Genomic DNA, 23,485 nt, shown 5'->3' on the forward strand with positions numbered 1-23,485 from the left:
TTAAGTGTTATATGATTTATTTTACATTTTTCTATTAAAAGGCTTTTTAAAATCAAATTGATGTTTTGAAAAACAAACAAATGAGCAAGTCTGAAACTTGATTAAAACCTGAGGGATATTAGAGATCAGAAGAAAAACACAACCATGTAAAATGAGTCAGTCTCCACACTGACGGCCTTGTTTGCTTTTGTAGATATATTATTTTGTATCATTTGTGATATGTTGTGTTTTCATTGCGTATCTTTGCACAGTAGAAGGAGGAGGTAGTTATACGCACATCATGTAGGTACAGGGCAAAAGCAGCCGACTGAGGAAGAAGAAATGTCCGCACTCGTGCTCGATTGCCACAAAACTGATTTTTTTTTTTAAACAAAAGTTGAGCAGTCCGACTCTTTACAAATTGAGCTGCGGGTCCCTAATTCTGAGAGCTCGACTAACCTACCAGCAGCTAGCAGAAATGCAAAATCCACAAAGTGCAAAGAGATGGTGCTGAGAGAGCTGAACAGAAACTGCACGTTGTGGAGTTTGATGAACACAGGAAGGCAGTTTAAACCTTTTTCCCCTCTGGGAGACGCCAGGAAAAATGTAATACAGTAAGACTCTATTCTCAGGATTTTAAGTTTATATTCTTTACTCCCAGTTTCCTTTGTTTAACAGACCGACCAGTTAAACTATTTAAAGAAGTGAAACATTGGACAGGAACTCCTTGTCTGTGCACACCGGTCCTCCTGACCATCAAACCATTGAGGTGATTCAAATCTTTAAAATAGTCCAACCTAAAGAGTATTCAAACCAAAAATGATCTTCAGATAGAAAACTGAGCAGTGTTGGCTAAGTAAGCAGAGGGGGGCGGGGCTTAATTTCACATACAGTCAATTCCCATCTTACTTTAAGTGACATCACACAGATGACGATCCTTTGCATGAGGATTGTTTTTTACATGCGGATCCTGCGCTGATCTTTCCAGAACTCAGCGATCCCCTGAGAAATAGCTAACTCTGCAAGGCCCCTGCACTCGCGGGGGGTAAACCCCACCAGTGCAGTGCCCTTTACTCCGACCCCCTGCTTCCCCGCCAGCTCTGCGACCCTCGCCGTGATGAGTGAAGCTGGAGCGTGACAGTACGGCTGGCCGTCAATGCTGAAAGAAGGCCACGGTTCACTTGTGGTCGTGTAAACAGTTGGACTCCCCTTCACGCTTTCCACATTACAGGCGATTTCCACAGCGCCCTCATGTGGCAAAGCCAGTACCTGCACCCCAGGCACTCCCCCCGGGGTCGACTCCCTGATTGCTGTGGCGATGCTGTGTCCCATGGTGATGTCCTGGGTGTCGATGGTGACGTTACAGTTCATGACGTATGGACTGGAACCGACACCTGCAGGATGAAATCACAACTAAGAAAACTCATTTACAGAGCATGTGGCCTTGGTTCTCAGGGTTTTACAGAATGAGTCATTAAATGCAAATGTTCGACCTTATAACCTTTAACCTGCAGTCAAAATACATATTAGATATTAAATCCTGAATAAAGCTCTTACACTTGAAGCAGTTTGAACACGTTTCCTGCATGAATGTTTTTCATGTTTTTTTTGTTTTTAAAGTCTCAGCTAAATCGGCTTTATGAGGTTTAAAGGTCTACATTTTTGGGGGGCTTTTATGCTTTAATTTAGAGACAGGACAGTGGATAGAGTCAGAAATCCAGAGTGGGGAATGACATGTGTGACAGGAGTCACAGGACGGATTGGAGCCTGGGCCGAGTACTTGCAGTTAGAGATGCACTAATCCACTATTATTCAGTTCTGATTCGATTCTGACACATACCATACAGATACCGATATTCTTTTAAATCCCGATGAATTGCTGTGTGTTGTTTTGTGCATTGGGCTGGCTTCACGTACAAACAGGAAGTAGCGGCAACAGCTGTCAGGTTTTCAAATGAAATATTTTAACCTGAAGTGTAAGAATTGTATTTTTGATCACACAGAAGGAGCTGCTCCATCATGTCTGAATGTTGTCATGGAGAAGATTTGTGCTCACTTACAGTTCAGTGTAAATGTCTTCAAAGTGAGACTGTGCGAGCTCAGAATGTTTAAAGCGCCAACGATTCTTTCTTGCTGGGTGACGTGGAGCTGCACCATCAGTCTGATATCTGATATGTCAATTACCTCCAGTAGAGGGCTGAAGCCTCTGTACTAACCACTAGGCCACCGGCGCCCCTCTTTATGGGTTTTAATACTAAAGTTGTTTTGCCACTTTAGTAATGATGCTGCTTGAGCTGAAACAACACTCCTTAAGGTAGAGTCTTGTTGTCTTTATGAGATTCACTCACAGGACAGGAGATATGGATTGTTTTTGTTTTATCGAGAATGTGTTCACGGTCGCTCTGGAGACGAGGGATGATTTACGATTTAAGTGACCGATCAATAATTTATACAAATGCTTACTGTGTAATATTTAAAGGAGCTGCCTCTTTGAGCACTAACATGGGATGTTTTTTTGATCGGAGGACAAATAGTTTGATTAAATACTGACACAAAGTTACCTGTGATTTACTTTCAACTCAGATAATTAGTAAAAGAAGCATTTTGATTCATGTTTACATTTGGTATTGTTTTTTTATATCTTCTTATTCTATTTGAGTTATCTGGATTATCACTGCGTGTTTTTTCATTCTTATTTCCTCCTTTTTTATTATCGTCACATTCTGCGATCTTGATTTCTTTTACATTTTATTTGAGGATGGATTACAGGGTGGGGGGATAAAGCACTAGTTAGAGTTACATTTTTCTTGTATGAAATGAGCTTTACAAATAAAGTCTGATCAATTATTGATTGATATAATAATGATAACTATACCCTTACACATTGCACTGTATATCCAGCGTATTCTTCATAAGAGAAAGATGTTTTATTCAGTTTGTATTTTTTATTTGTATTTTTTTTTGCTAGGCAAATATTTGTTTGAGGCCTGGTTGGAGCCCTCCAGTGGTTGTGTTTAAAGATTAATTTCTCTTTCTGATGTTAGTGTGTTGAATGTCCTCATTGTAGTCTTAGTGTGGAATATTTGAGTGTTGTTTTGTTTTTGTCTTTCCTATTATTTTCATGTCTTTTTTTTTCATTTCTTGTTTTGATATTTTTGTCTGCATCGTATGTCTAGGTTCCCCCTCGAAAAACGATATCGTTCATCTCAAGGGGTTTTTCCTACTTGGGTTGTCATGCTACATTAAGTTACCAAAAACATTGTCAACATATCTGTGCTGATATTTAGACTGATGTGTAGGAGAGCTTTTGTTGGATTCATTCCTCTCCTGCACTCCTGTCTTATATCATAGATGTGATGCTTTAAAGCTTTGGCACTTTTTGATTATGCCGCTCATTAAAATGACAGAGATTGTATCGTTTTAAAACACCTGGTAGCTCTAACTATCGAGGTATGGAATATCCTGACAACCTCCCCTCTGACTCACCGGTGAGACCAAACTGCATCTGCGGCCGTGGCCCCATGTCAGCCCTGATCGCCTGTAAATCTGGAGTCTTCTTGAACCAGCCCATCTCCTTCCTCCTCTGCGCCAGCCCCCTCTGAAGGGGGGAGTCTGCCCAGCCAAACAGGAAGGCGCTGGTGCCCTGGACGCGCTCTGTGAGTCCCCGAGCCACAGCTGAGCCCCGGCAACAACACAGACATGTTAGCCAAACCAGCAAATGAGGTGTATGTCATCACATGTACACCGTTTGAGAAACACGAGAGCAGAAAGAGCGTGGCAGACAAAACACACCCGAGGGGTTCTGTTAGGAAAGTATGGACACATGGAGCTCTTGTTACACGCCTGCATAAAGATGATGCTTGTTAGTGAGCTGGCCAGTTATTAATCTGCAATCACAGCACACAGATTAGCATGCAGAGTGCACACTTCAGGCGTGCAGGCTTCATGCTGGGTTACTGCTCATTATTTGCAGGAAACACGGCTGCTAAGTCATCTGCTAAGCTGTGAAACTAATCAACAGCTCAGGAAGCTGAAGATGTCACATCATCACTTATTAAACACATTTAAATAGACTCCACTGGAGAACTACATGGGATGTATGCAGACTTCTACTGGAAGCCAGGGATGTAAAAAAGAAAACATTTTAAATGTAACATTAATGTCAACGACCAGAATCCTTTTATACACACCCTGGAAGGTTTGGGAAGAGTCTTAGGGGTTAGGCATGAAGGGAAATCCATCAGAGGTTTACATCTTCCATTACATCTGTTTTATAATCAGTGTGAAACTAAACTATAATCCTCTGATGTCTTTTTCTCCCCTGATACTACAGACTGACTTTAGTCATTTAGACTTTACATTACAAAAATGCTAAATGATCAAAGACTTGCATCTTCTATTTCATTTTGCTCTCATGCTACGACCTCACATGTAGAAATATGAGTGAGAAGAAGGAGCTGCAGAGAATACAAAACACAGACAATATAACGTACTGACATGAAGCCTGAACACACACACACACATGAACACACACATATAAACACACACACACACAGACACACACACACACACACACACACACACACACACACACATGAACACACACACACATACATGAACACACACACACATGAACACACACACTCAGATCAGCCTGCAGCCCTAAACACACCCCACAAACGCATCTCTTAATACGTCTATATCTGAAAAGATTCATATTAGCAAGTATACCACCTCAGTCTTAGTCCACTCCTCTGTTCTGTCCCTTGTTTTCAAACATTTTATTTAAAGTGGTTTTACACACATTATAAAAGTGAAGCTGACAAGACGTAATAAACCGAGTAAAAAGGAAAATAAGAAACTTCTACTCGCTCACACACACACACACACACACACACACACACATACATGAACACACACACACACACACACACACACACACACATACATGAACACACACACACACACACACATACATGAACACACACATATAAACACACACACACACACACACACACACACACACACACACACACACACACAAACACACACACACGCACACACACGAATCCATACACGAACACACACACATATAAACACACACACACACACACACACACACACACACACACACACACACACACACACACACACACACACACGCACACACACGAATCCATACACGAACACACACACATATAAACACACACACACACACACACACACGAACACACACATATAAACACACATGAATCCATACATGAACACACACATATAAACACACACATGAATCCATACATGAACACACACACATATAAACACACACACGAATCCATACATGATCACACACACACACGAATCCATACATGAACACACACACACACATATAAACACACACACACACACACACGAACACACACATGAACACACACAAAAACACACACACACACACACACACACACACACATGAACATACACACACACATGAACACACACACGCATACATGAACAGACACACACACACACACACACACACACACACACACACACACACACACACATGAACACACACACATGAACACACACACACATATAAACACACACGAACCCATACATGAACATGAACACACACACACACACACACACACACACACACACACACACACACACACACACACACACACACGAACACACACACACACACACACACACACACACACACACACACACACACACATGAACATACACACACATGAACACACACACACATGAACATACACACACACACAGGAACACACACACATGAACATACACACACATGAACACACACACACACAGGAACACACACACATGAACATACACACACACAGGAACACACACACATGAACATACACACACACAGGAACACACACACATGAACACACGCACACACAGGAACACACACACACACACACACAAGTAATAAACACATCTCACCCCGAGCCTCTTTAGCACATTCCTCCACTCCCACCTCCTCCCCCAGCGGGTAGATGGGGATGAGGTCGACAGCACCCATACACGGGTGAACCCCGATGTGAGCGCGCATGTCGATCAGCCCGCAGGCTCTCTCACACGCAGACAGAACACACTCCCCTAAAACATAAGAAACATGTCATCAGACATACTGTCAAAGCAAACGTCCTACCGTGATGCGTGTGGAAAAATATATATGAGCAATATGTACAAACAGTTTTGAAATATCTTCAGCAGGAAGCTGTGAGTTTGGCTGTAATGTCGTCTTCTAAGACAGTTAAGCAGGTTTAGAGTAAATTCACTGAATGAGCATGTTTTAATCCCCACACACTCACTCACAGTGACAAACTGTGTATTGTATCTGTGTTGGTTATTTGCTATTTGTAATCTGTATGACTGGAGGCAGACAAAGACAGAGGGCAGGATTTAACATTTTCTGTTGACCATTATCACCATTGTTTACATTTTTACTTTGTACTACTTTGTTGTTTCATAAATAGTTAAAGATCCCGTAATATCCTCATGTTCCCCTTTCATGCTGTCAGTCTGTGAAACCTCTAGAGAAGCTTTGCAGATCAAAAACCTTCTTAGTAAAAAGCCTAATTTCTGAAACTGTTCATTGCAGCTGCTGTCTCTCTCTACGAACCCCCTCCCCATGTGCCCACTTTGCTCTGATTGGCCAGCTCTCTGGAAGCCTACAGGGGGGGGGGGGGGGGGGGGGGGGGGGGAGGGCAGAACGCTGCAGGGCTGCAGAGGAGGGCTCATGTAAGAGGTTTGTGGCTTAGGTCGAGGCTTGAAGCCGTCTTGTGAAAGTCTAGGTTTCATATCGTGGAGCTATCGCATATTTTGCAGAACAAGCCGTTTAGCGCCCTCTGCAGACTGATCCTGGGATTACTCATGCACGCGTTTACTTTGTGATCTGAAACTTCGCCCACGTTTAGTTTGTTCATCCAGCATTGTTTTTAAAATCAAGACAATGATTCAAACTTCTAAGGTCTTTGATTTTAGCAAATGCGTCACAGTTACAAGCCCACTCACTGTCATCTCTACAGAGTAGGACGTGTTGATGTTTGTGATACGGATCAGATGCTTTTTTTTTTTTTACCCTGAAACACCTAAAACATGGCTGTCTTCAAAGTCACCAGACTCTTTGGTGTTTTAATACGTTAGCCTTGTTGAAAAACAACACAATAACATCTACAAACTAAAGTGTCAGATAGGTAGATAAAGTCCTCTGTTCTGCAACGTAAAATAACTGTTTTAGTCTCTGATGTCTGGTGGCTTTTAAGAGAAGATCTAACAACTATTTCTGGGTGTAAAAGCATCAGAAAGGATCCAAAAAGGGGGATTCATTTTTGTCACGCACTTTGAGAAACACCCTGAGCCTGTCAGCGACAAAAAGAAGCACTTTATCCGACACAGTCTGATCCCCCACGCGTGCACTCCTGCTGGGAAACGCTGCAGCCATCACTGCCTTCTTTAGAGCTGCCGGTTGAAGAAAACTACAGGAGCAACTCAAAAACATGTCCGACCTGTTAGTGAGTTATATCTGAAAATATGTCAAAAAAAATAAGGCCAGAGTTTCAGATGTTTTCATTCCCCTCTAAATCTTTCATCCAAAGCAGTAGATTTATAAATGTGATGTCTTATTTATCCTTAAACTGAACAATTTCAGCAAATTTGGGCAAATTAACCCAATTTATTTGTCTTCAAAATCTAATCTAGACAAATAGGACTCAAATCCTCAACAGCTTTGTCTGCATTGTCACCGCCGTGTCTGGTACAAGCCTTCAATAAGATCAACTTTTCACCGAGATCTCTTCCAAAAAATGTTCATCCTGAATTTTTTTTTGTGTGTGTTTAAATCCCTGACAAAGCTTATTAAAGGATTTCGCTCCTCTCAGAGGATTGGCGAGCAGCGGACAGAGACTGAATCCTTGCTGCAGCGCCGCTCTTCCCGGTGGAGCTGGAATTTGTGGAATATGTGGGCATAATGTTTTGACACAAATGAAAAAAGGTTCAATACTCACTGATGGAGTCGATGCCGGACACGATGGTGATGACGGAGCGGTTGTAGTCCCGGTCGTTGAAGATGTTCAGCACTGTGGTCCCCTCTCGTCTAACGCCTGAAGTATGATCATTATAAAAGGTTTAAAAGTCAAAATCACACTCCAGATCATTTGACTCCTCAGTTCACTGCTCTCTTCATAACCCTCTAAGAAATCTTGTAAAGCAGCAACTTAGAGAAAAACCAACCGTTGCTTCAGTTCTACTTTGAGTTGTGTAGCTTGAGAATAAACAGAGAGACAAATTTGATATAACTATTGAAGCCTGTTATTATAAAAAAAACTCAGTTGACATCAGGTGTGACAATGATGTAAAACAACTCTCACCTTCAGTGTTGTATAACGCCGCCTTGGCTACAGTCTCAACCAGGTCTTTCCTGCGAGCCTCCGAAACGTTGAGGAGACAAGCCACCAGTCTTCTGCCCAACGAGCTGGACGCCATGATTCTGCACGAGCAAAAATACGAATAAGTCTGCTGCTTAAAGTGTAAGAGAGAAGTCAGTGATATTATACTGTGTGTCCCACCTGAGAATATCTGGACAGAGTGAAGCCATTTCTTATTCCACATGCATGAAAACAAACGTTTGAGTCACTAAAAGTTGAATTCCTTGGTAATAAAATCAAATCTGCTTTTCTTGATTCAACTTGCAGTGAGCTTTTGCTGCTACAGCCTCTGTTCAGTTTAGCATTTGGTAGCTAATGTTGATAAATTGCTGCGACACTGTACTGATTTGATTTGACTCATTCTAACATTCAACTCAATTTCATAAAAGTTATACTCACTAATGAATGAATGAATGAAACCTTTATTGCCCCTAGGGGGGATTTGCCTTGCACACAGAGAGCATAAAATCAACTATCAAAGTTCTAGTTTGTTAATGACCTTGCCCCTTTCAAATATCTGAATACAAGTGTTATAATTGTTGATATTTTTTCTTTTTGGAAAATATGAAGAACACTTTTCACTGCATCTATCATCGACTCTGAACAAGAAACTAGGCCTACAACACTTCAGTGTCATATTAACAATTCTACAACTTTAATAATAAACTAAATATGATGTTTTGTAGTCCAGGTCTGCAGTGTGTACCATGAAGCTCAAGAAAAAAACACCAGAAGACATCTGACAGTATCTCAAAGAAATACGAAATCAATCATAAAGTTTGGTTACCTTGGGAAATGCAGCCTCCTTTTATATTTCGTGCATCTGACGTGTTAATAATTGAACAGTTTAATAGTTTATAAATCGTCCAGTGCAGCTTGTGGGAAATGATTCAACTGAGTGCTGCTGCTTATCAGTGCTGACAGTCTGTAGAGTTACAGAACATGTACAAAGTCCAGTCTACCTTCATGAGTGGCATGCAAGTCAAACACATGAAGCTTTGTAACTTCACTTTGAAGTGTGGCATACTTGCGTTATACTGATGTTTCAGTACCACCTGCACATTTACCAGCTGATACAAAGAGCAACTTCTGTCACTAAACACCGCTACACACACACACACGAATCACCAAAAAACGCTCCCGAACTTTAGCATGTGTTGCTAAAGATGAAAGATTTCAGTGAGAGGGTTCACTTCCTGTTTCCAAGTTATCAGCTGTCAACAATTATGCACTTTGCGTATAGTGCGTGTTTATTTACTTAAACACTCTTAATATGGGAGAATGTCAGCAGGATATGTCTTTATGGATGATGCATACAATGAAACGACGTATTCTAATTAATTGATGAATGTATGAGATTTTGATAGGAAAATCAAGGCTAAATTAAAACCGAAATGAAAGAATGAAAGAATGAAAATTCGTACTAAGTGGGACCTACCAGTTTAATGTGATTTATGATTGAACAACAAGTTATTAAGATTAAATTAGAAATTATATTAGTACTGTACTGATATTATTAAATATCTATTTCCTGCCGTTTCCGGTTTAATTTGGCCAAAGATTGCACACCTGTTTATCATTTTCACCTTTTATTTTTATTATATATTTTTTGAAGAATACAGACATGTCTTTTCATGCTTTATTCATTTTATTTTTGCTCTATGCTCTCGAATAACGGTGTTTTTTTTTGTTTTTTTTAGGTTTTTAAAGAAATATCAAAAACGGAAGTAGATATCAGGGTACCGCATGATGAAAGAGAGAAACAGACATGCGCAGATGAATCGCTCAGTTGGCAGAGTTTGTTAAACAGCGCCTCTTCGTGACCATAAAGAGAAATGCCCGAATTAAATTGGAATTGTAGAGTTTTTATTGACGCTGGTGAAATGTGTGACTAGCGACGGAAAGCACACAATGACCAATGATAAGTATTTCGGCTTTAAAGCCACCTACAGGCTCCTCTAGTAATCTATTTCGCTGCTGATAGCAAAACGCTGTGAAGCTAGCAGAGAGACAGTGGCTAGCTAGTTGACAGCAGAAGTATGAACGAACTTAACTGCGTTTAAAAGAAAAAGGCCTTCTCGTTTTCTTATTTAAAGTCCATGCTACATGCCCGAGCTGTCGCCGTGGGCTTCACTCTCTTAACTGTGGCCAAAACGATGACCTCTGTGGCAGCGACGGCATCCTCCGAGCCCCGGGGGCTGCATGCATCAGTCACCCCGGATGCACGCACCGGGAGCCCGCAGCAGAGGCTCCAGAAGCTGCTGGCGGTGCCGGGACACCAGCCGAGCCGGATGAACGACCTGCTGCTCCTCCGGCCTGAAACAGACAGTCCCACTGCAGAGGAGAAGAGCAACAACAAGCATGTGGTGTTTTTTCACGGTGACATTCAGGTCAGTGTGATTGAGGGGTTTGAACTGTGTGTGTGTGTGTGTGTGTGTGTGTGTGTGGGGGTGGGTGTGTGTGTGTGTGTGGGTGGGGGGGGTCTTAAGATCTGGGAGTTGTCTTATTTATCGAGGTGTCAAGATACTGAATGATTAAGTGTTTACTTTTTGTTGATGTAATTCCAGTCATTAACACTTTAAAACCTTAATCACAGAATGAGACAGGTGCTTGTTGGAGCTCACACATTATGATTACTTCATCCCTAAACACCTGAGACAGGTCAGTTTGGTGTTCACAGGTCAGTTTGATGTTGTAAACCCATTCAACATTAAATCAGTGGAGAAAGCTTTGATTGATCATCTGTTTTTGTTAAAGTGCAAATGCAGGGAAGCCCTAAACGGACATGTATCAATATCTGCAGAAGTCCAACTATCAAATAATCAACCCATCTTTATTTGTATAGCAGCAGGCCAAGCATTGATGATAATGCTTCTGATTAAATGTTCAAAAGCTTGTCATTAGATCACCCTACTGAACTTCATTTGTCGTCTAACGTCAACAAACCATTACACCTGACTTGCAGAGATGGACAATGAGATTCTGTCCCTTAAGAGAGTCTCTCCGCGTTGACCTGGTCAGGTGCTCGTGGGCTTTAGGGTCTATAAAATGTGTGTCACTTCATGTTTAATGTGCAACCACGTGGCTAACTCGCAATGAATCACATCGAGGGCAACGTTCATGTTTTCTGCAAATGTAAAAATGTTTTAAAATGTGATAAACATCACGTGACTCCTCAGGGGTGCCAGGAAAGGTTATCAGCTCACTGAAGCCTTAGACGTGCTACATTTTATGTTAAAGTCTGGCACTTCTTAACCCACATAGTGACATTTACATATGAGCAAATAAAGCCAATTCCCCATCGCTGCCCATGGCATCATGGCAGTTTGCCTTAAAACATAATTACTGACGTGCATATTAAACACGGGGCTGTTCCTTTCACTGACATCTGATGTTTTAAAGAAGACAAAAATCACCGCAAATGTTACTGTCTCTGGGTAAAAGTGGTACATTGTGTCCTTACTGCAGGAGGAACAGTACGGGGCTTTTGAAGGTTAACGAGGGCACTTCTGTTCTGCGTAAACTCCTCCAAACACAATCTGTGGAAGTGCCTCTCTTTAATTGCTGCAGATTATGCTGACAGATTATGCAAAGCTTTCTCTGAGGCTTTTTTTTTTTTAAGTACGCGCAAGGGACACCTACTAATCAAGTGTAAAAAAAAATAATACGTAGGAGTAAAAGGAGATTAAACATCGGCCATTTGTTTCGCCTTCTAACTGACCTCATTTATTAAACTGTTTCTATGTCCGATCCATCTCCTCATTGTCCTTGTCTGCAATTCATTAGGCAACTTTCCAAGCAAGTGTTAATATTCCCACAGGCTGCTGGTGTTTTCCAGCAGTCGTTCGTATGCAAAGGAGGCTGTCACACTGATGTCTCCATGTAAATAAAGTGAATGAGGTCATTGTGTTGAAGACCACACAGCCTGACAGCACACTGAGAAGATGCTGCTGATGGAACTAATTCATTGTGTCAAAGATGGACGGATGGGTGTGATTTTTTTATTTAATTTTTTTTGTACGTCTTAAAGTGTTTAAATGCCGACTAACGCTGCCTGGGAAGCCTCTCTTCTCTCCCAGCTGGAGACGTTTATGCTAAAGCTGTAGACTGAATACAAGAAGTAGACATAACCTCTTTGTTTTACTAGAAGTGCATTCTTTCTAATTGCCAGCAGGGGGCGACTCAAATCGAGGCAAAAAGAAGTCAGACTGGATAGATCTAATGCTGGTTGTGCGACTGTTTATTTCATGCAGACAAACTTTGAAAACTCTGTGAAAATATGATCTCAGGTTTTTACATTTCATGAAGCAACACAGCCCCTCAAGACGAGTCAGCGAGCGACGGTCTGCCTTAAGATACGAGAACACCTCGAAGATACAATCTTATCATATTGATATCATTACAGTCTGCACCGGCTCTGTCTTACTATCAGCTCATAAGTAACATGTGACCCGCTGCAAACAAACACACTCCACCTTCACACAGGAATATTTATTTTCTCTTTGATGGGCAAAGGAAAGATTTAGGTTTCTGTTGATATATCAGCCATGTTAAACACTTCACAGACTGAACTATTTCTGGGTCGTTTCAACCTGAAGAAAAGGTAGCTTACTTCTCAGTTGAATTAAAATCCAGTTTGAATGTGACCAATTTTTTTAAATTTTATATACTTTATTAATCCTAGAGGGTAAATTCTGGTTTACACTGGTTATTGAGAGACATGCTTGTCACACAAATACAGTAGGCCCAAATTACACACATGTATTAGTAGAGAGATGTCAGAGTGGGGCTGCTACACAGGGAGCACACCAGAGCTGTTGGGGTTCGGTGCCTTACTCAAGGGCACCTCAGCAGTACTCTAGAAGTGCCCTGGCACCTCTCCAGCTACCAATCCAACTTCCGTATCTTGGTTCACTCTGGGACTTGAGCCGGTGACCCTCCGGTTTCCAACCCAAGTCCCTACGGACTGAGCTATTGCCGCCCCCATGATATTGAAAAGTAACAAAGAGCTTTAAAAAAGTACAGCTCTTCAGTAGAGGTGTGACTTCTAAACGGCCCAACATCTAAACATTTAGCAATTTGGTCTGTTTTTCACACCACTGCTCTTCAGTCATATTTCAAACTCATCGCTCCTCACAGCCTTATCTGTGGCTCCAATATGCTCACTTCTGACTCTAAAAATGACTTAATGTATATCTTGATGCTTTAAATGTTAGCACACGAATGAACTTCATATTTTCAGTCCATTGAAAAACATTTTGTCTCGAGCATAGTGACTAAAAGATAATTTAGATAAGATAATTTTTATGCAAACTTTGGATATAAGGATGTATGCAGCTGTTTGTTCTAAGACAGAGACAGATGTAGGGTGATGATGAGCAAGCGCCTTCTTTTTCTGTTCCAGTTGTTTACAGCAGATTTAAAGTATTTGTGTGTGCGTGTGTGTGTGCGTGTGTGCAGAACTTTGAGGAGGACATGGCTCTGCAGCCGGAGGGATCTCAGTGGCTCCGCTGGAGTCTGGAGCAGGTCGCTCTCACGTTGGGCCGACGCTTCCCTGACCGCCATGTTTGGATGGTCAGAGCCTCCAACATGTACCTCCACAAGTTCAGCTGCTACCACAACTTTGTGGAGAGCAACATGTTCGGAGCACCGGAGCACTCGGCTTACTCCACTGACTTTGGAGCGTTTCTCCACCTCAGGTTTTTTTTGTTGCTCTTTCTTCTTAGTTTAGTCCAATATAAAGCTCATTTAATTGATGATTTATTAACTTTACTTTTTCACAGTAAAGTGTTAGACATCTTGGGGTGAGGCAGACACACTGACATGTTTAAGCTGATGTTGTAAGTTCATCTTGTACTATTTACACATCCAAAAGACGGAGCAATCTTATCTTTCATTTAGAGATGCTGTTGTGATCACCTGATGACGACACCTCAGGCAACTTCTGAGGGAAATATATAATATAGGAGTATATAATATATAATATCGGGCTACTTTGCAGCTATTTTGTCGATCTGGAAGTTAACCGTAATTGGAGAAATTTTGCTGAAAACTGCTTCATGCTGCATCCGAGACTGAAGCAAAACAAGGGGCTCAAGAAGGGATAAAGGAACTTAAGAGTCTGGTGATTCATCTCAAAGAAGTCACCCTTACATCTTATACATACACATCAATAGATAATAACACTTTAATATTAACCCTTTTCAGACTGATAAGGGTGCCGTAAACTAAGCTCAGCAGTCATCACGTCTTTGCACATTCATATAGATTCCATGACGGCGTCATATTGGTGTCCCAGTCAGACATGCACACACACAACGCTGTGCTCCCCCGCTGATAGTACTGAGAGGGGATCACTTCATCCCCCTCACAGCATTCAGATTGAAGGCCAAACATCACAGGGGTGTAAATATTGCGGCTTGAAACATCCGTTTGAATAGGGCAAATGATTACAGCTTCCTTATGATCTTCAATACAATATCGTCTTCTTCTGATACCACAGCCTTTCAGACGTCTCTTATTCATGTTGTAGTCGAGAACTGCTCCTGAAGAGTGTGTATGTGCTCTCCGTGTCCTCAGCAAGACAGGCTGTGAAATAATTACAGAAACCGAGCTCTGCCTCAGGCGCCTTTTTAGAACCGGTTTCTTTCTCACCTCTTTTCAAACATTTCCACTTTTTTCCATTATTATCAAATGTTTAACAAGTTATTTAACAGTAAAATGTCAAAACAGCAAATCCAAAAGAAAGACCAAAAGTATAAGATAATAATAACAACATGGTTACACACAAGAAATCCAGTAAAATGTGTAGGAGTGAGAGTTCTCTCAGTCTGACATTTCTTGCCCCTCAGGGACCTGCTGAGCCACGGCATGGAGCGAGCTGACCTCCCACACCCCCTGCAGCCACAAGGAGGCGCCGACAGCATCCCCTCAGGCTTCTCCCTCATCCTGGTGGGCTTCAGCAAAGGCTGCGTGGTCCTGAACCAGATGGTGTACGAGCTGCCTGGGGCCAGAGCGGACCCCCAGTTGTCCCACTTTATCAAACAGATCACAGACATGTTCTGGCTGGACGGGGGGCACCCGGGGGGCAGCGAGACCTGGGTGACTGACAAGCAGGTTCTGAAGGAACTGGCGTCCAGCGGCGTGTCGATCCACGCCCATGTGACACCGTACGAGGTGTGTGACCCGATGAGGGCCTGGGTGGGCCGTGAGCACACACTCTTCATTAAAACCCTGGAGGAGTTCGGGGCCTGTCCCAGTAAGAAGCTGCACTTTGAGGACGAGCCCCCCTCCATCGAGAACCACTTCAGGGTCATCCAGGAGTTCTGAGCTCTGCTTACATAAAAACAACACGATACTGAGCGATTAGCTGAACTTGTGAGCGCTTTAGATGATGACAGAGTGTCTTATTCGCTGCTCGTACCTCGTTTCTCTGGGATTTAAGGGCTCAGAGTTTGACGGACGCTGGCTCGTTGTACGCACTACATGCACTTGATCCCAGCTTCAAAGATTCCCTGTTAATGTGCTGCATCCTGAACCCCCCCCCCCCAAACTTGACCTACCCCGCGGCTTAGAGTGCTCCTGTTGTTAGACGCACCTTTTCATTTGGGAACAGGTGTTGTCATCAAACCCTCAAACGGGGACTTTTTCAAATGTCAAATGCACTCCAAAATGCTTTGGTCAAAATGTTGGCGACGTCGAGACCTCTCAGTACCGCTGGTTTAAAAACGATGCTCTCCGTTATTCTAGTGAATGATAGTGTCACAATGTGCTAAAGCTTAAAAAAAACAAGATATATTTCATAGGAGAGGAATGACCTCGTAAAAAAAAAAAACACAAGCTAACTTCTGCTCACTTTCTATATTGCATGAATACATTGATGACATTGCTTACATTTTTGTGCAATTAAGACAATATGTAGAAGTTTGCTCACAATTTTTGATGATTGAAAACAAGAGATGACCCACAGTTTGGTGTCTAGGCCTTGTGTTTCTGTTGCCATGGTATCGAGACAGGGATTGATACGGTTTGATTTTTACTAGAATCATATTAAAGTGAATCATTCTGGTATCACGACAACCCCACTCCAAAGCAACAGACAAAATTTCCCTTGCAAACTTGAGGTTATTTTAAAATGACACAGAGCTACCATTGCGGTGAAAAACCAGAAAAAAAATCAGAAATTCAAATTTGGAGTATGTAATTTTAATGATTATTCACAAATTGGTCATCGAGCTTTTTCAGAAACTGATATCTCGTGCTGCATGAATAAAGCGTAAACAGTGTTCTAACAAATGATGGACGCAGTACAGGACGCTCCTAAACTCGGGGTAGGACCAAAAGGGGGGGGGGGGGGGGGGGGACTTTGGGATTGGGTCTGTCAGCTCTGACAAGAATATGCAGATATGAAAACGCCGACCTTTTTCTTTCCTTCTGATTCAGACTCGTACTTTTTGTTGCTGCTGAGCTGTTGATTCAGAAACACGAGTCCTTCATGTTGTTTCAGGTCGATCGTACCTCTGAGAGAATTTATAAACGTTTTCAGACAAAGTGAAGCATGTTGATTTATGTTAATTTAACCCGTCTGTGATTTTAAACTTCTCCTCAAACCTGCACCTGTGTGGAGCTACTTTAAGACAGCTGAATGTCTGAACCTCCTCCGTCGTTCCTCTGAAGAGATTCTTGATTGTACTAAAATGTTGTGGCTCGTTTCTTTCACCAGATACGAGATCAGAAGCGGAACATGTATTTCCTTCAGTTTGATCCTAAAGTACACCGTCTCACAAACGTTACTTATTCAAATGTTGCACAGCTGCACTCTGGAAAAGAAGTAGACGACACAAAAACTACATCTGGCACTTCTTTTGGATTTGAATCAGTCCATCATTTCTCAAATTATTCCTTCAGGTTTTTATTTAGTGATGTCAGAAAAATAATATTTATCATCGTTTCCTGATCGACAGGAAGCCTCAAAATGTTTTGTTTTGTCCATGACGCAAAGATAATTATTCAACTGTCCGGGAAACAAACTGAAAACATATATATTTATGACCTGACAGTCTGGGTAAATGTTTCAAAAAATGAATAACTGTTTATCAAGACAGTTAGAGAATCATTTAATAGTTGAGAACTAATCAATAAATTAACAGAAGCGGCTTTTGATTGTATCGCATTTTTAACTGATAAGGAAGCTGAGCTGTGGGGATTTTTGTGTTGACCGCTTTTTTTTTTTTTTTCAAACAACACACGCTTTAGATCAGAAAATAACATTTGTTTTAATTAAATATCAGCTTTTCATTCACCCCTAAGCATGGTAAGTAACTTTAGTGTTTGAACACTTTAACTTATTTTCTTGAGAAATTGTAACTTTCAGACACATTTCCATGACTATGTTCTTAAATGAGAGAAGCTGCCTGATTGTATTAAGAAAATGTATTTTTTTCATGATCTGTTTTCCTCATGTCAGAATCACGGTGGGATTCAGCATATTGACTGTTTAAACTTAGAATATATTTGTGAATGCATCCTTGCTGTTTTTGTGTCGGCGTGGCAGCCTGTGTTGAACGACTTGATCACTCCATGATCTCCTGTATGTAATCTTTCAGAGCTTCTTTGCACTATGCTGATGACGGAGGCTTTGCTGAATGTAACTTCTTATCATTCCATTGTGTTTACGACCTGCTGTGTGCCGTTTCAAAGACCCTGAAGGTCTGAGAGGAGTACGGATAACATGAACATGCATTCTGAATGTGTTCTGCAAGGACAGCTCCACGATATCATACTTTAAATCATCTACTTATCATTTTGTTAACATTGTCATCATGACAATTTAATCTTTACATGCAGGAGAGGACAGAGAACTCTGAAAGGAGGGCTTCTGGTACTCATTTTGGGGGTAGAAAAAGTTCAGCATGTAGCCACTAAACTTCTGTAATAGCCTCAAATGTGAACCTGGCGTACTCTAAATGTGCTTGTTTGTTGTTGTTGTTTTTTTTTTTTACCACTGACAGGCTCAGATTGTTGTTTCAATCCCTTCAGAGGTTAAATTCTGATTTATTTTAAAAAATAGAAACAGCTGTAAAAATACTCTCACTATCGCAGCAATAAATCTCATTGACAAAAACAGTAATTTACCCTGCAGGACACACAAATTGCCGGTGTACTGCTGCCTCAATTGGTTAGTTTGTATTTGGTTTATTCAAAGCTGACAAAATACACAAACTGACAAACCCAAAAACAGCACGACAAAATAAGCGATAGCGGCAGCTGGGCCGCAGCGAGGTCTGTGGCCTGCAGGGAGAAATGACTGTTTTTGTCAATGAAGTTTGGCGGCTTTGAAGTGTTGTTGTGACTAGCCTAAGACATGTGTATTTATTATTCATTTTATCTATTAGTCATTGTAGTTATTACACCCCAAAATATGTGGAGAAAAAAAAAGGAGAGTGCAGGTTTAAAATGAGTAGAATTAAGCAGCAGTGTGGAGAAAGTAGAAAATGTAGAAGAACAAAAGGACATGAAACACTCCATGAGATATTTCTACAACCTTTAATGAGCTTTTTCAGTTTGCTTTGTGATGCTTATATATTAGCCTGCAGTTGATCAGAATACAATAAGTCTTTTTAAGTCATTTCAGATGCAATCAGAATGCTCATACATTAAAAAAAAATATAAAATGCAAAATAAACAAACATCTCTTGAACATTTATTTGCTTGTGCTTGTGTCTGATTCGACTCTGATCTACAGTTTCCTTCAGTCTCGCTGTGGTCACAGAGAACAGACAGGAATGTTAGCTGCTGCTTCACTTCTAGAGGATGGTCGCCCGAGTGTCAGACGAAGAGCAACTGAACACGTGCACACGCACAGAGAGGTCACCGAGTGACTAGCTGCTGAAAATAACAGTACAATAGCTGAACAAAATAACAAAATTGACACCACAGCATAAGTCATGTTCAAGTGACAGAGGTGGACAATGCCAGCACTTTGTCCCCAATCCTTGGTGCATTTCGTCATCCTGCAAAGTGAGATCCCTGACATCACTGCACTGCAAAACAAGTCCGTCTTCTATTGAGGTGAAGTGACTATCAACGCTGACATCTTGTTTTTGCAGGCGATGCAGCAACAGGAAACACAATGTGTCAATAAGGAGCTTGAGAAATGTGCACTTCCTGTATCAAGTTGCACTATTACAGTCTGGATTTAGATCATTTCAATACAAGAGACCAACTGAAAATAAATGAGATGAAGTAAGTTTCAAGCTTATTTTCTTACACAGTAGCGGAAGAGATAAATTACACTCTGGAGCCAGCCTAGAAAACATTCTTACTACAGGCCCTATGAGATCCTCGGAGATGAACTTTTTTTTTTGTTTTTTACAGTGTGGTGTTCCAGTTTTGAAGGATGACAGCATACGGGTGAGAGCATGGCCGTGGCTGGAGACGCCCATCTCCCCCACACAAAGGCCGTTGTACCAGCTGGTGACAACAACAAACAAAAACACACAATGTGGTCTCATTGTGCTTGGCACCTCGGAGCAGAGAGAGGAATGTTTCACTGGAGATTAAGAGCAATCAGAGATGCTAGCGCTGCTTTTTAGTAGAGGTGAGGTGTTTTTTTTTTTTTTACGACAACAAAAGACTGATTAGCACCTCATATTTCACATTATACACTGATCCGGTCACGCTTCATCTCTTTCTTAAACTGCACCCTTCCTACTTCCTCATCAGCCTGAAAGCCTTTTCATACCAACATGTCTTTACAACCAACAACAACTTAAAGAGGAATTCCAGTACTTTGACAGCAGGATCCATTTTTATAAATATTTGGGGGTCTAAATGACTACTGACACTCACTGAAAAAGGAAGTCTTAACCCATCTGTGAAAGAAAGGTGCCCTTTAGTTTAATAATTGGATTGGTCTAATTCTTCTCCCAGGTTTATATTGAAGACGTTATCGTCTGTGTATCGGCTTCTGCCTTAAGAAACCTCCTGGAACAATGAGGCAATTTTTGTACCTATATGCCTTTAGACCCCAAAATATGTCAAAACAAATTGGACCCAGTCTAAAAGAAATATAGAATCCCCTTTCAAAGGATTAGTTTGACATTTGAAAAAAATGTTGAACTATTCCTCTCAATACTTCCTTTGAACACATCCTAACTCCTTCATCGGGTTTTAATCTTCCTCCTCCTCCTTCCTTTATTCAAACCATCTGACTCCTCATCCATTTCCACATTTTCTTCACCTCCCAGTACCACCTTCAATCTAAGCGTTGCTTTCACCTTCCAATTCTTAACAGTTTTTTTTTAATGATTACTGAATTCACTACAACCCTGGTAGTTTTCTTGTTTTTAAATAACAGCATGATCATCCTCATTCTCCCACCATGATCTCAACACTTCCTCATAAGACACAAGAGCGTAATATATATACAAATATAAAGTATAAGTCCAGCATATAAATAATAACAGGCCTATAAGAATACAGAACACAGTGAGCAGAGAGAGAGAGAGAGAGAGAGAGAGAGAGAAGCAGCACGCCCTGAGGAGAGGTCGACAGGAGTACGAGACTTCAGGCAGCCTGAGCCCGGGAGAACAGAGCAGCGTTTTCATGAGCACACTCTGCATGGCTTTGGTGAGGGACTGAACAACACAGAGAACCTCTCAGGGACTCACAAACTTTCATAAATAGCTGGTGTGTTTGCTTATCAGCTCTATACGTGAAGTAAGTGCTAGAGTTGTGTTTCACTGCTGACCGCTGACAAAGGAGAACTTAGAGCTATGTGAGGAAATCCTTTGAGTACATGCGGGTGTGGCATGTGAAAGACTGCATGAGTCACAGGTTTGTTGAGACATTACAGTTTTAAGTTTCTATCACACTATGGAGGGATAAACTGGAATGCCATGAATACCATGCTCAGGAAAAAAACCTCTCAGTTAAAGGGTTATTCTGGTATTTTCAAACCTAGGCCCTTTACTCATATATTTTAAGGTCTTAATGACTTATAGGTACAAAAATGGAAATGACTCTAGTAGTTGACTAATACCAAGCTCATTCAGGGTGGGGGAACAACACCATTTTTTTTTACAAGAAACCCCCTTTTCATTGCTCTCCTAAAGTCACCAGTCTCCACTGACAAAAACAGTCCTTTAACTTTGCAGATCACAGGATCACAAAGTACTCAGCTGACGAGGTCAGTGAGGGGATTTTTGTGTCATCATAAGATATTCAAATATTGTGTTGACTCAGAATTAACCATTTATATCACCTGAGTCACTTAACACAAACAAAGGCAGTGGTAGAATATAAACTCCTGTGTTCCTCAGGGTAGAAATGACCGCTTTTGTCAATGGAGTGTGGTCGCTCTGAAGACACTTTGTACAGACGAGTTATTCTGAGGCCAACATCTGTAAAAAAAGTAGGGCCTGGAATTGAAAATAAGGAATTCATCACATTACTCAAGAACATGTTTAATAACCTGAATACAAGCGTCCTTCCAAATGTGGAAGGCACAGCTGTTCAGTAGGAAGCTCTGCAAGGGGTTATTGAAGTGATTTTCATGCTGAGCTCAGGTTAAACTCCTCATGCTGCTGCAGACACGGAGAATATGAAAGACTTTGAGGGAATGCAAACATAAAAGGAATGTTATATTCTTGTGTTATTCAGCCCCTCTGCTGGCTTCTTTTCAACATGAATTTCAGCAGTGTTTCAGGTAGTTCAGACACAGAGCTGTGAGGAGACAACAGCGTGTACCGTCCCTTATTCTCTAACATACATTCTAACATGTAAATGAGCACACTATCACACTTCCTCATTGCAGTGGCACTTGTCTCTTCTATAGAAGTCGAACTTATGACTGTGAAAAAGAATTCCCTCCTCGGTGATAAAAGTCTGCGTATCTTATTTCTGCTGAAGAACAGGTGCAGCAGCTACGCAGCGAGCCGTGCTGCTGACTGAGAACACTTCACCTACGACTTTAAGGCAGAGTGCTAAGAAGTTAGAAAAGAAAACAGAGAAAACATTTAAAACGCACAAGAGAAGTATTGCATAGATTTCCCTAGAATTACTCAACACAAGCCTTCATCAGTACGACTAAACACAAAGAAAAATACCAGAGAATGAAACAATGAAAGGTATTAAATACTTAAAGTTACACACGCTGCATTAGCTGAGATGTGCTGTACAATTTTTACACACTTTAACAGCGATAGATCTCAATATTTATCTGGTTATCTTTGGTCTGAGTGGACGATGTTGGGGTAAGGTAAATAAGTAAGTACTTCTGAGTGTTGGGCAGCTGGTATTCTGGAAGTTTAAAACTATTTAAAAGCTCAGCGGGAGAGGTGCTCCCCTCACCCCATCGTTACAGGAATGGTTCAAAAGTCACCGTCTCCAGCGGCGGGCGTCTCCTCATCCGAGCGGAACCTTTTTGCGTGAGAGTGGGGCGACTCTAGGAAGTTCTCCTTGTCTTCAGGGTCTTCGGGTGGGGCGCCCCACTTTGTGCCACAGCTTCTCTCCCTGACAGACCGGGTGGTGGCGAGCTCGGGGCTCAGGCAGAACTGCTGCTGCCACAGCCAGGGGTGGCTCATACACTCTGCAGCGCTGGGCCGGTCCCTGTCATCAAAACACAAAGACAGATCGCTTTAGATCGTCTTACCCAGCAGCCAGTGGGCATCAAGGCTTTTTACTTATCATTGGTTTCATGACTGATTAAAGAATGGTCATACGTTCTTAAAGTCTATATAGCTTTTAAATATATACACTTCTTCTTCAGTCAGAAACTCAAAACATTTTTAGTTTACTATGAGTTATGACAATGTAAGAAAACAAAAATTTATTTTAGGAACAAACGACGGTATGCACACGATCTGAGTAAAACATTGTTTTTTTACATTCAGGTAAACATTTTAGAGAATGAATGCAGTATCACAAAAACACACCAAACAGCAGCTGATCAACCGTCTCATTGATAATCAACAGATTCAAATAATTCCAGCTCGTTATGAATCCTTATTTCATCAAAATGTTACACAAAAGTTTGTTTCAGT

At 41.4% G+C, this 23,485-nt stretch overlaps 3 protein-coding genes across 7 annotated transcripts in view; 1 reads left to right on the plus strand and 2 right to left on the minus strand.

Moving 5' to 3' along the window:
• On the minus strand, nt 1-10,632 carry ftcdnl1 (formiminotransferase cyclodeaminase N-terminal like 1). 5 transcript variants are annotated; one of them, XM_020633185.3, is made up of 7 exons: nt 9,229-10,256; nt 8,583-8,613; nt 8,385-8,503; nt 8,022-8,117; nt 5,956-6,111; nt 3,466-3,654; nt 1-1,373 (listed from the first exon to the last, which is right to left on the minus strand). In XM_020633185.3, exons 2-7 carry the CDS (start codon nt 8,609-8,611, stop codon nt 937-939), a joined length of 1,026 nt encoding a protein of 341 aa, XP_020488841.1. In that variant the 5' UTR covers nt 8,612-8,613; nt 9,229-10,256; the 3' UTR covers nt 1-936. The 5 variants fall into 5 exon arrangements, with proteins under 5 accessions (XP_020488841.1, XP_065818229.1, XP_065818228.1 ...); XM_065962157.1 differs by lacking the exons at nt 8,583-8,613; nt 9,229-10,256 and adding an exon at nt 10,496-10,632; XM_065962156.1 differs by lacking the exon at nt 8,583-8,613 and having other exon boundaries at nt 9,473-10,256.
• c13h2orf69 (chromosome 13 C2orf69 homolog) lies at nt 10,541-19,146 on the plus strand. Its single transcript, XM_020633189.3, has 3 exons — nt 10,541-10,831; nt 13,902-14,140; nt 15,293-19,146. The coding sequence occupies exons 1-3, from the start codon at nt 10,541-10,543 to the stop codon at nt 15,768-15,770; spliced, it is 1,008 nt and encodes a 335-aa protein (XP_020488845.1). The 3' UTR covers nt 15,771-19,146.
• The window catches only part of stk17b (serine/threonine kinase 17b (apoptosis-inducing)), a 14,789-nt gene continuing 10,271 nt past the window's right edge, over nt 18,968-23,485 (minus strand). Inside the window, exon 7 of the mRNA XM_020633184.3 lies at nt 18,968-23,051. Within this exon, the coding sequence (XP_020488840.1) occupies nt 22,814-23,051 (238 nt within the window). The 3' untranslated portion in view covers nt 18,968-22,813. The remainder of the gene's footprint in view (nt 23,052-23,485) is intronic.

The sequence above is a fragment of the Labrus bergylta genome, chromosome 13 (assembly GCF_963930695.1).
Source record: "Labrus bergylta chromosome 13, fLabBer1.1, whole genome shotgun sequence".
Taxonomy (NCBI): domain Eukaryota; kingdom Metazoa; phylum Chordata; class Actinopteri; order Labriformes; family Labridae; genus Labrus; species Labrus bergylta.

Excerpts from the sequence above, each read along its gene's own strand:
- ftcdnl1 (XM_020633185.3), bottom strand. The coding sequence starts at position 8,611 with ATGGCTTCACTCTGTCCAGATATTCTCAG. Across the intron at positions 8,504-8,582 it reads CTCTGTCCAGATATTCTCAG|AATCATGGCGTCCAGCTCGT; the intron begins GTGGGACACACA and ends TTGCTCGTGCAG. Across the intron at positions 1,374-3,465 it reads GATGCAGTTTGGTCTCACCG|GTGTCGGTTCCAGTCCATAC; the intron begins GTGAGTCAGAGG and ends TTCATCCTGCAG.
- c13h2orf69 (XM_020633189.3), top strand. The coding sequence starts at position 10,541 with ATGCTACATGCCCGAGCTGTCGCCGTGGGCTTCACTCTCTTAACTGTG. Across the intron at positions 10,832-13,901 it reads TTTTTCACGGTGACATTCAG|AACTTTGAGGAGGACATGGC; the intron begins GTCAGTGTGATT and ends GCGTGTGTGCAG. Across the intron at positions 14,141-15,292 it reads GGAGCGTTTCTCCACCTCAG|GGACCTGCTGAGCCACGGCA; the intron begins GTTTTTTTTGTT and ends CTTGCCCCTCAG.